This window comes from Heteronotia binoei, chromosome 13 (assembly GCF_032191835.1).
Source record: "Heteronotia binoei isolate CCM8104 ecotype False Entrance Well chromosome 13, APGP_CSIRO_Hbin_v1, whole genome shotgun sequence".
NCBI classification, from domain to species: domain Eukaryota; kingdom Metazoa; phylum Chordata; class Lepidosauria; order Squamata; family Gekkonidae; genus Heteronotia; species Heteronotia binoei.
Genome location: NC_083235.1, coordinates 6,613,838 through 6,626,412, shown reverse-complemented (window position 1 = coordinate 6,626,412; position 12,575 = coordinate 6,613,838). Strand labels below are relative to the sequence as shown.

General features: G+C 49.7%; 1 protein-coding gene across 1 annotated transcript in view; it reads left to right on the top strand.

Moving 5' to 3' along the window:
* The window catches only part of LOC132581830 (intercellular adhesion molecule 5-like), a 29,714-nt gene extending 18,447 nt beyond the window's left edge, over positions 1 to 11,267 (top strand). The window contains exons 5-8 of the mRNA XM_060253244.1: positions 6,187 to 6,471; positions 7,607 to 7,849; positions 10,676 to 10,868; positions 11,144 to 11,267. Coding sequence (XP_060109227.1) covers positions 6,187 to 6,471; positions 7,607 to 7,849; positions 10,676 to 10,868; positions 11,144 to 11,267 — 845 coding nt within the window. The remainder of the gene's footprint in view (positions 1 to 6,186; positions 6,472 to 7,606; positions 7,850 to 10,675; positions 10,869 to 11,143) is intronic.
* The last annotated feature ends 1,308 nt before the right edge of the window (positions 11,268 to 12,575 follow it).

Here is a 12,575-nt window from a genome sequence, read left to right as displayed (position 1 = left end):
TCACAGAAGAACACAAGAGAAGCCATGTTGGATCAGGCCAATGGCCCTTCCAGTCCAACACTGTGTCACACAGTGGCCAAAAAACCCAGGCGCCATCAGGAGGTCCATCAGTGGGGCCAGGACACTAGAAGTCCTCCCACTGTTGCCCCCCCAAGCACCAAGAATACAGAGCATCACCGCCCCAGACATAAGAACATAAGAGAAGCCATGTTGGATCAGGCCAGTGGCCCATCCAGTCCAACACTCTGTGTCACACAGTGGCCAATATATACACACACACACACACTGTGGCTAATAGCCACTAATGGACCCCTGCTCCATATTTTTATCCAATCCCCTCTTGAAGCTGGCTATGCTTGTAGCCGCCGCCACCTCCTGTGGCTGTGAATTCCACATGTTAATCACCCTTTGGGTGAAGTAGTACTTCCTTTTATCCGTTTTAACCTGACTGCTCAGCAATTTCATCGAATGCCCACGAGTTCTGGTATTGTGAGAAAGGGAGAAAAGGACTTCTTTCTCTGCTTTCTCCATCCCACGCATCATCTTGTCAACCTCTTTCATGTCACCCCGCAGTCGACGTTTCTCCAAGCCAAAGAGCCCCTGTGAGAATTTTGCTGAACTCTAAGATCCGAAAAACTTTCTGATATTTCCCCCCACAAACAATGGGGAAATAACCAAAACGTAGCAATTAGACAGATGGAAGTCTTCCTCATGCCACTGGGGCCTCGGAGGAGAAAGTCATTTTAAAAAGTATGAAGCCTTTGAAGGCAGATGCTGATCTGATCTGATTGAGTCCACCTCCGGGTGATGTCAGGGGGTGAGTGGCAGATGCAAATGAGTTGTGCTCATGAGCTCTGGCACCTCTTTTTCTACAAAATGGCCTCTGCTGAGGATATCTTTGTTGTCCACATCTCCAGCTAGGGCTGCCCTCACGTCGCTGGTGCAATGACGTCACCCAGAAGCAACGTCATCAAAATGGCGGTGCCCGTGCGGGGCTGCTCTAGGCATTTCCGGAAAAACTATGACTTCCCCGGATGCTCTGGCAATTTGAGAGGTAAAAATCTATGGTACAATAGGTGCCAGAGAGTTTTAATCTCCCAAATAGCTAGAGTGTCTGGGGAAAACCCTAGAGTTCTCCCAGAAACGCCTAGAGTGGCCCCGCACAGGCGCCGCCTTTTTGATGACGTCACTTCCGGGTGATGTAATTTCGTCGCACGGCACGCGTCGCGCATGCGAATGTCCCCCGCTGGGGGATGAAGAAGACTTGGCAACCCTATCTCCAGCCCACTTTTTGAAACATGTCAGTGTTGTTCTACCTGTCTCGCCCCAGCCCTTCCTGAGAGCCATCTCCTAACGTCGGAGAAGATCCGTTTGTCCAGCTCTGTCTCTTGTATAGTGAGGAATCTGGGCATTTAGTGAAGAGGTCCTGCTCCATAGCAGCCTTATTTTACATGCTGTTTCTGCCTGCCTGAACATAATTCCAACCTCAGGAGGCGACATGCACCGTGCAGAAGGTTACCAACATTGGGTTGGGAAATTCCTGGAGGTTTGGGGTGGAGACTGGGGAGGAAGCGGTTTGGGAGGGGAGGGATGTCAGTTGGGGTCTAAACAGGGCCTTTTTTTGGTAGAAAAAGCCCAGCAGAAGTTCATTTGCATATTAGGTCCCACATCTCCAGCTAGGGCTGCCCTCGTGTCGCTGGTGCAATGACGTCACCCTGGTGCCAAGCCAGCCAGAACTGTGTTCCTGTGCGTTCCTGCTCAAAAAAAGCCCTGGGGGTAAAGCCATAAGAGCCCCATGGCGCAGCGTGTTAAAGCTGCAGTACTGCAGTCTGAACTCTCTGCTCCCGACCTGAGTTCGATCCCCAGTGGAAGCTGGGTTTTCAGGTAGCTGGCTCGAGGTTGACTCAGCCTTCCATAAGAACATAAGAACATAAGAGAAGCCATGTTAGATCAGGCCAATGGCCCATCCAGTCCAACATTCTGTGTCACACAGCGGCCAAATATATATATATATATATATATACACACACACACACACACACTGTGGCTAATAGCCACTGATGGACCTCTGCTCCATATTTTTATCTAACCCCTTCTTGAAGGTGGCTATGCTTGTGGACGCCACCACCTCCTGTGGCAGTGAATTCCACATGTTAATCACCCTTTGGGTGAAAAAGTACTTCCTTCCGAGGTCAGTCAAATGAGGACCCAGCTTGCTGGGGGGGGGGGGGAAGTGTAGAGGACTAGGGAAGGCAATGGCAAACCACCCTGTGAAAAGTCTGCCATGAAAACGTTGTGAAAGCAACGTCACCCCAGAGTCAGAAACGACGTGCTTGCATAGGGGACCTTTCCTTTCCTAAAGCCATAGAATCCACTTATTTAAATTCTGCGCAAAGCTGTGACCCGGACAACTTCTGCCATTTGAAAACTGTAATCTTGACGACACTAACACATAAAAAGCACTTAAGTGTTTCAACCGCAGTATGACGTCAGGCTGAAAAAGGAAATTAATTTTTTAAAAAAACATTTCGAAAGAGCTATAAAAAGGAGAAATCGCCCAAGCGGTAAAGCTCAGGAGACTAAAACCAGCCCAAGAGTAGAAAACCAGGCAGACTAAAAGAGGCTGATTAAAAAACGAAGCCCCGCGGGAGAACTAATGCAGAAAGCGGTGTGCATTTCATTGGTATATGGGTCTCCCTGCTAAAAGGACCTTGTTGAATTGACCCACTGCCTTCAGGATATTGTCCTCAGTTTATGCCAGCTGGGGAGATATTTGGGAGAATTTTTATAAGTAGATGAAATTTGATTCCGCCATCTGTAGTATTTAAGCTTTTTTTTAGTGTGTAATAATGTTTACACACTAATGTAATACTGTCAAGAGCCCCGTGGCACATAGTGGTAAAGCTGCAGTACTGCAGTCTGTACACTCTGCTCATGACCTGAGTTTGATCCCGACGGAAGCTGGTTACAGGTAGCTGGCTCCAGGTTGATTCAGCCTTCCATCCTTCCGAGGTCGGTCAAAGGAGTACCCAACTTGCTGGGGGAGGAGTGTAGATGACTGGGGAAGGCAATGGCAAACCACGCCGTAAAAAGTCTGCCATGAAATCGTTGTGAAAGCAACGTCACCCCAGAGTCGGAAATGAATGGTGCTTGCACAGGGGACTACCTTTTAAAAAACTTCCTTAGGGAGGAAGTTCCACAGTACATGGTGCAGAACATCCAAAACAGAGCAGCCAAAAGGTGCTAACAAAGTAAATGATAACACCAAAACCAGTTCCCACAGTTTGGTGCAAGTTTACTTTCTAATGACGGGGGGCCTAGGAGTTGGCTGGAGTGTTTGGGGACCTAATTAGTCCTGAGACAATAACTCCTTTTCTTTTTACTCTCATTTCTTGGTAACAAGCAATCTGTTTCTGCTCAGCCAGTCGGAAGCCTTGCTGGGGAAAACCTCCACCCTTTCCCTGCCCACTTTTAGCAAAAGACTTAGTGGGTGCCGCAGCACCCGCAGGCTCCACGTTGGGGAGCCCTGATATCTCAGCCTTGGGTCAGCCATAGCTCTGGCAGAGGTTGTCCTTGAAAGGGCAGCTGCTGTGAGAGCCCTCTCCAGCCCCACCCACCTCACAGGGTGTCTGTTGTGGGGGAGGAAGGGAAAGGAGATTGTGAGCCGCTCTGAGACTCTTTGGAGTGGAGGGCAGGATATAAATCCAATATCTTCATCTACCTCACAGGGTGTCTGTTGTGGGGGGGGGGGAGGTAAAGCAGATTGTGAGCTGCACTGAGACTCTTCAGAGTGGAGGGCGGGATATAAATCCAATATCTTCATCTACCTCACAGGGTGTCTGTTGTGGGGGAGGAAGGGAAAGGAGATTGTGAGCCGCTCTGAGATTCTTCGGAGCGGAGGGCGGGATATAAATCCAATATCTTCATCTACCTCACAGGGTGTCTGTTGTGGGGGAGGAAGGTAAAGGAGATTGTGAGCCACTCTGAGACTCTTCAGAGCCAGTTTGGTTTGGTGGTTAAGTGTGTGGACTCTTATCTGGGAGAACCAGGTTTGATTCCCCACTCCTCCACTTGCACCTGCTGGAATGGCCTTGGGTCAGCCATAGCTCTGGCAGAGGTTGTCTTTGAAAAGGCAGCTGCTGTGAGAGCCCTCTCCAGCCCCACCCACCTCACAGGGTGTCTGTTGTGGGGGAGGAAGGTAAAGGAGATTGTGAGCCGCTCTGAGACTCTTCATAGTGGAGGGCGGGATATAAATCCAATATCTTCTTCTTATTCTTCTACCTCACAGGGTGTCTGTTGTGGGGGAAGGGAAAGGAGATTGTGAGCCGCTCTGAGACTCTTTGGAGTGGAGGGCGGGATATAAATCCAATATCTTCTTCTTCTTCTTCTTCTACCTCACAGGGTGTCTGTTGTGGGGGAGGAAGGGAAAGGAGATTGTGAGCCACTCTGAGACTCTTCGGAGTGGAGGGTGGGATATAAATCCAATATCTTCATCTACCTCACAGGGTGTCTGTTGTGGGGGAGGAAGGGAAAGGAGATTGTGAGCCGCTCTGAGACTCTTCGGAGTGGAGGGCGGGATATAAATCCAATATCTTCTTCTTCTTCTTCTACCTCACAGGGTGTCTGTTGTGGGGGAAGGGAAAGGAGATTGTGAGCCGCTCTGAGACTCTTTGGAGTGGAGGGCAGGATATAAATCCAATATCTTCATCTACCTCACAGGGTGTCTGTTGTGGGGGGGGGGAGGTAAAGCAGATTGTGAGCCGCACTGAGACTCTTCAGAGTGGAGGGCGGGATATAAATCCAATATCTTCATCTACCTCACAGGGTGTCTGTTGTGGGGGAGGATGGGAAAGGAGATTGTGAGCCGCTCTGAGATTCTTCGGAGCGGAGGGCGGGATATAAATCCAATATCTTCATCTACCTCACAGGGTGTCTGTTGTGGGGGAGGAAGGTAAAGGAGATTGTGAGCCACTCTGAGACTCTTCAGAGCCAGTTTGGTTTGGTGGTTAAGTGTGTGGACTCTTATCTGGGAGAACCAGGTTTGATTCCCCACTCCTCCACTTGCACCTGCTGGAATGGCCTTGGGTCAGCCATAGCTCTGGCAGAGGTTGTCTTTGAAAAGGCAACTGCTGTGAGAGCCCTCTCCAGCCCCACCCACCTCACAGGGTGTCTGTTGTGGGGGAGGAAGGTAAAGGAGATTGTGAGCCGCTCTGAGACTCTTCATAGTGGAGGGCGGGATATAAATCCAATATCTTCTTCTTATTCTTCTACCTCACAGGGTGTCTGTTGTGGGGGAAGGGAAAGGAGATTGTGAGCCGCTCTGAGACTCTTTGGAGTGGAGGGCGGGATATAAATCCAATATCTTCATCTACCTCACAGGGTGTCTGTTGTGGGGGAGGAAGGGAAAGGAGATTGTGAGCCGCCCTGAGACTCTTCATAGTGGAGGGCGGGATATAAATCCAATATCTTCTTCTTCTTCTTCTACCTCACAGGGTGTCTGTTGTGGGGGAAGGGAAAGGAGATTGTGAGCCGCTCTGAGACTCTTTGGAGTGGAGGGCGGGATATAAATCCAATATCTTCTTCTTCTTCTTCTTCTACCTCACAGGGTGTCTGTTGTGGGGGAGGAAGGGAAAGGAGATTGTGAGCCGCTCTGAGACTCTTCGGAGTGGAGGGTGGGATATAAATCCAATATCTTCATCTACCTCACAGGGTGTCTGTTGTGGGGGAGGAAGGGAAAGGAGATTGTGAGCCGCTCTGAGACTCTTCGGAGTGGAGGGCGGGATATAAATCCAATATCTTCTTCTTCTTCTTCTACCTCACAGGGTGTCTGTTGTGGGGGAAGGGAAAGGAGATTGTGAGCCGCTCTGAGACTCTTTGGAGTGGAGGGCGGGATATAAATCCAATATCTTCTTCTTCTTCTACCTCACAGGGTGTCTGTTGTGGGGGAGGAAGGGAAAGGAGATTGTGAGCCGCTCTGAGACTCTTCGGAGTGGAGGGCGGGATATAAATCCAATATCTTCATCTACCTCACAGGGTGTCTGTTGTGGGGGAGGAAGGGAAAGGAGATTCTGAGCCGCTCTGAGACTCTTCGGAGTGGAGGGCGGGATATAAATCCAATATCTTCTTCTTCTTCTAAAACTATCATCACGCAACACTGAAGCTTAACTGTTCTCTGTTGCCTCGTAGGTTTACCTGGCCTGGTTCTGACCGTCAGTCCCCGAGAGATTCTCGCCAACAACCGCGTGGATGTTGTCTGTGAGGATTCCCACCCTGAAGACACCCAGCCCCGTATCTTTTCGGCACGCATCCGAAATAGCAAGGGAGTCCTAGAGTCCGGAAACGTCTTTCCCCTCCGGGCCACGGTGACTGCTGTAGAAGAGGACGATGGACAGGAATTCACGTGTCAAGTGGAGGTGGATATCGATGGGACGCCGGTTATAAAGAAGACGTCTGCCAACCTCATTGTCTACTGTGAGTAGGAAATCCGCACATAGTGTTTTTGTTGCTGTGAAGATTCTGCAATTGCAATGAATTGCTTTCCACGTACATCGTTTTGGTAGGAAACGTCTTGTTTCACATGTAGCAGTTCACACATTAGAGTTGCCCGTTTCCAGGTGGATAAAAATATCAATTCAACAGGTTCTGGTGTGTCGATATGGAACGATACAACCAGCAGCGGAAATATACTTATTATCGCCCCAAAGTGTGTACAAACAATATATTTTAGTGACAAAGACTTAACGACATTTAGCCTGGAGATAGAGGGCCCCGTGGCGCAGAGTGGTAAAGCAGCAGTACTGCGGTACTGTGATCTGAACTCTCTGCTCACGACCCGAGTTCGATTCCGGCGGAAGCTGGTTCAGGTAGCCGGCCCAAGGTTGACTCAGCCTTCCATCCTTCCGAGGTCGGTCAAATGAGTCCCCAGCTTGCTGGGGGAAAGTGTAAAAAAGACTGGGGAAGGCAACGGCAAACCACCCCGTCAAAAGTCTGCCGTGAAAACGTTGTGAAAGCAACATCACCCAGAGTCGGAAACGACTGGTGCTTGCACAGGGGACCTTTCCTTTCCTTAGCCTGCAGAGGAGGTGGCTGAGAGGTGATATGATCACCATCTTCAAGTACTTGAAGGGCTGTCATATCGAGCAGGGGTGGCCAACAGTAGCTTTCCAGATGTTTTTTTATATCTCAGAGGCTGTTTTAGGATTACATTTATGCCAGTCTCAGGATCCAGGTCGCGCCCCGAGTATCGGATTTATGCTTCTTCACCACCACCCCGATCACTTCACCATCACCCCGAGAGCCAGTTTGGTGTAGTGGACTCTTATCTGGGAGAACCTGGTTTGATTCCCCACTCCTCCACTTGCTGCTGCTGGAATGGCCTTGGGTCAGCCATAGCTCTCGCAAAGCTGTCCTTGAAAGGGCAGCTTCTGTCAGAGCTCTCTCAGCTCCACCTACCTCACAGGGTGTTTGTTGTGGGGGGAAGAAGATAAAGGAGATTGTAAGCCACTCTGAGATTCAGAGGCTAGGGCACGGTATAAATCTATGATCTTCTTCTTCTACTACTACCGCTTTGCTAAAGAAACTAACCTTGCAACTTTCTTTGTTCCAGATGGACCCCAGATGAATGATTCCAGCTGCCCCAGTACCCTGACCTGGAAGGCTGGGGGTGAGGAGACTTTCACCTGCTCAGCCTGGGGAAACCCATCCCCAGATGTCACGTGCAGGAAAGACGGGGTGCTCTACCCTCTCGGGGTGCCCCAGCTCATCACTGAAGGCCACCAAGGCAGCTATAACTGCAGCGCATCCAACGCACACGGCTCTGTCGCCACTTTTGTGACTGTCCGCGTCGAAGGTGAGTCGGTCTCTTTGCCCCAAGGAAGAATCTTTTGACTTGCTTGTGCCAAAACAGAGTGCCGAATCATTAAAGCTCATTCCAGGGAGGGTGCAACACGCAAGTAGAAATCCTAGCTTGCAGGGTTATCCAAAGCAGGCTTACACCCCTCTAACGGCATTGCATCCCATGGGTTTCCCTCCGTTTAGCTACAGAGCAAGCAGCTACTGGCAGCCTTTTCCTTCCGTTTCTGGTTACACAAATGGTCCCTCTGCAGAGTCTTGTGAGCAAAAATTTGTGAGCTGCTGGCCTTAAAGTTGTGAGCTACGGCTGGAGTTATTGTGCTCTGGGGCCACCCTTCCGGGGCTCTGACAAAAATGTGTGAGCTGGAGGCTAAAAAACCTGTGAGCGAGCTCTCGCTAACTCGGAGGGAACACCGTCCAGCACATGTGGATACGTTGCGTGGGATTCAACCCGTTTGCCTTCCGCTGGATGCAGATTTAATTGCTTGGGTGGAAAGGGGGCATAAAAAGGCTTTAAACCAATCCGTTTTGCTCTGTCGCAAAGAGAAGCGAAGCTTCAGTAGACTCTGCAATTGCAAATTTGTGGGATCCACCAGTGCCAAATTGTAATTTGGGGGTGTGAGTCTCTTTTACTTTTATAGATATATATATTTAATTTAGAAAGCAAGATATAATATAGAGGGGATACCAAAGGAAAAGAAGAATTATACAGCTGCTTGTATAGATCAAGATTATTATTATACATTACAGGCAGGCCTTGAATTCAGCAGGAGCTCACAGGAGCACAGCTGCCCCGCCCCCACCTTGTCCAGAGAGCCAGTTTGGGGTAGTGGTGAAGTGTGCGGACTCTTATCTGGGAGAACCGGGTTTGATTCCCCACTCCTCCACTTGCAGCTGCTGGAATGGCCTTGGGTCAGCCAATGCTCTCGCAGAGGTTGTCCTTGAAAGGGCAGCTGCTGGGAGAGCCCTCTCCAGCCCCATCCACCTCACAGGGTGTCTGTTGTAGGGGAGGAAGGGAAGGGAGATTGTGAGCCGCTCTGAGACTCTGTCCTTGAAAGGGCAGCTGCTGGGAGAGCCCTCGCAGCCCCACCCACCTCACAGGGTGTCTGTTGTAGGGGAGGAAGGGAAAGGAGATTGTAGGCCGCTCTGAGACTCTGTCCTTGAAAGGGCAGCTGCTGGGAGAGCCCTCGCAGCCCCATCCACCTCACAGGGTGTCTGTTGTAGGGGAGGAAGGGAAAGGAGATTGTAGGCCGCTCTGAGACTCTGTCCTTGAAAGGGCAGCTGCTGTGAGAGCCCTCTCCAGCCCCACCCACCTCACAGGGTGTCTGTTGTAGGGCAGGAAGGGAAAGGAGATTGTGAGCCACTCTGAGACTATTCGGAGTGGAGGGCGGGATATAAATCCAATATCTTCTTCTTCCATTGAATAGTAGGTGCAGCTGCATAACAATCCCTGGATGAGCTCCACCACCTATTTTCCTACAAAACAACCCCTGCTTACAGGGTATATAAAATGGGGGACGGGGAGTATTTCTCCCCAACATTTCCTTCATTATAGTTTCTAGGACATTTTCTGCAGGATACAACAGTCCTTACTTCAGATATTTTAAGTTTCAAATTTCATAACTACCCTACATTGCAACAATATTATTAATTTCATCATTATTACATATTCTATGTTATAAATTTCATCATTTCTACATACTGTCTATAACTTTTAATGTAAAAGTAAAGGTAGCCCCCTGTGCAAGCACCAGTTGTTTCCGACTCTGGGGTGACATCGCATCACAACGTTTTCACGGCAGACGTTTTACGGGGTGGTTTGCCATTGCCTTCCCTGCTTCCCCCCCCCAGCAAACTGGGTACTCATTTTACTGATCCCGGAAGGCTGTCAACCTTGAGCCTGGTACCTGAACCCAGCTTCCGCCGGGATCAAACTCAGATCATGAGCAGAGAGCTCAGACTGCAGTACTGCAGCTTTAACACTCTGTGCCACGGGGCTTTTATGATAACTGCTCTACATTGCAACAATATTAATTTCATCATTATTACATATTCTATGTAATATATTTCACAGTTTCTACATATTGTCTATAACAGGGATGTCGAACTCATTTGTTATGAGGGCCAGATATGACATTAATGGGCCAAGCCATGTCGGACCGGGCCGTGTGTGTACCTATTTAAGATTAGGTAGCAGAGAGATAAACTTTTCAAAGGACACAGACAAACACAATTAAAGATTTTTTTTAAAAAAAAAAAATTAAAATAAAACATGCTTAAAACATTAGCACTTGTTAGTCTTAAAGGTGCTTTCTTGGTATTTCTCCCGTGGGATTCAGGGAACTGGGCAAAGGAAGCTCTGACTCTTTCCTTCCTTCCCCAGGGGACCAGAAGGGGGAGGAGCCTCAGCCAATAGAAGCAAGAGAGGCTTGGCTCAGTAGCTCTGCTATGCAATTGAGAGAGCTTGGCAAATCGAGCTCTCCCTTCCTCCCCAAGGGAGGAGCCTCAGCCAATGGAGAAAATAGAGTCGTTGCTCTGCATCTCCTGTGCGACTGAGCAAGCCTTGCAAAGCAAGCTGTGATGCAGAAGGAAGCAAGAGAGAGAAAGAAGGAAGCAAATGACAGCCATTTGCTCGGGGGTCTGATTCGGCCCTTCAAGGGCCTGATTCGTCCCCTGGGCCACATTTTTGACACCCCGGTCTATAACTTTGAATGTACCAAATCTTAAAGGAAAGTCTGGCATATAGGGATGGCTGGTGGGATCCACCAACGTAAAATTCTAATTCTAATGTGTGATTGTTATTTTTTTTTTGTCTTTTTCTTAGTTGAAGAGCCCCCGACCCTTATCATCTGCTTGGCGATTCTTGCCGCAGTGGTTTTCGCTTCTATCGCCAGCGTGGGCTACTACATGTACCACAAAAGCTACAAGATGAGGAAGTATCGCGTGTCCCAGAGGAAAGCACAAGGGAACTCCTCAGAGAAGAAATGCCTGAACGGCAACGTACAAACGGACAGTGTGTAAGCAGACAGAGGGATTCTGGGAACTAGAGAGACGCCCGGCCCCGGAGCTGTAGTTGAAGCTGCTGTTGGGGTCCATCGCCCCACCTTGTTGCAGGGAGAAGACAGGAAAACCTTCTCCCCACACCAGGAAGTGAGGTCACCAGATGGAGAGTGGCAGATTTTTGCACTTTTGAGATGGGGGAACGGGAGCGTTCACTACAAGAGGCGGAGGCAGAAGTTCGGGCCTCTTTTTCTTAAGAACTTCCTCTTCCCATCTGAGAACTCTCCCCCAGGTCTCCTGGGAATCGAAAAGCTGGGAATCGAAAAGAGACGCGGCTGCAGGCAGCTGTTCAACAGGAGAAACGTCAGCAGGAGGCCGGCTTTGGGAGGGGAACGACGGAAGGGTCCCGCAGCTAGAAGGGGGCTCTTTTCCGAGCACTGGAGGATTCGGGCCAGAGTTCTTTGCCTTTGCAGTGTGACATGACATCCTAGATCCTTTCACTACCATGAGACTTATGGGGGTTATGTGGACACGACCGTACGATTGCAGCTTTCAGCCCTGGAAATGGTTTCGTGTTTCACGTAGCTGTTGGCCGTTGGCTGGCCTCTAAAGTAACGTCCAGGGTCTTCCAGCTTCTGCAGGGACCAGATGCACAAAATGGGGCCAGGGAGGCGAAACATCTTGACTTTTCCTCAGACATGAGCTCAGGACCATCTTGTTTAAAGACCACACTATGCTTTATATTTATGAATGTCGAGCTGAAGATCCGGGAATCGTTTGCGAGCAGATGAAATGCCTGGACGTTGAAACGGACGGCGAAGGAAAAGGACGGAAGAGATGCCGTCACGAACTGCACTCGGCAGCGCCGCACACGGTTTTAAGGCACGGTTTGCGCCTTTTAAAAACCAGATCCACTTCTTTGTTGACTACTTTTTTGGACTCCTTTGCAGCGTAAATCCGTGCCCCTTTCCCCCCTCCCCTGTATAAAATGTAAGATTCTCCCATCGGTTAACACTGAAGCGGCTTATTTTTTATTATTTTTTTAAAAATGTTTCTTTTACATTAATAAATAGCACAACTGAGCCACCAGCTGGGTTTCACACATTATTCAGGGTGACCCCAAATTTGCCCCTCACCCTCAATCCCACCCTTAGCTCTCAGAAGCTAAGCAGGGTGGCCCCTGCTTTATATCTGGAAGGAAAACCACCAAGGAAGTCCAGGGTTGCTACGCAGAGGCAGGCAACGCGAAACCTCTGCCGTCTCTCGACTTGACCTGGATGACCCAGGCTGACCCAACCTTATTGCCTCTCACAAGCTAAACTTGGGATGGGAGACCACCTAGGGATTCTAGAGTTGCTACGCAGAGGCAGGCAACGCGAAACCTCTGCCGTCTCTCGACTTGACCTGGATGACCCAGGCTGACCCAACCTTATTGCCTCTCACAAGCTAAACTTGGGATGGGAGACCACCTAGGGATTCTAGAGTTGCTACGCAGAGGCAGGCAACGGTGGACCATCTCTGAGCATCTCTTGGCTTGACCTGGATGGTCCAGGCTGACCCAACCTTATTGCCTCTCACAAGCTAAACTTGGGATGGGAGACCACCTAGGGATTCTAGAGTTGCTACGCAGAGGCAGGCAATGGTGGACCATCTCTGAGCATCTCTTGGCTTGACCTGGATGGCCCAGGGTAGCCTGATCTCATCAGACAGCCGAAGCTAAGCAG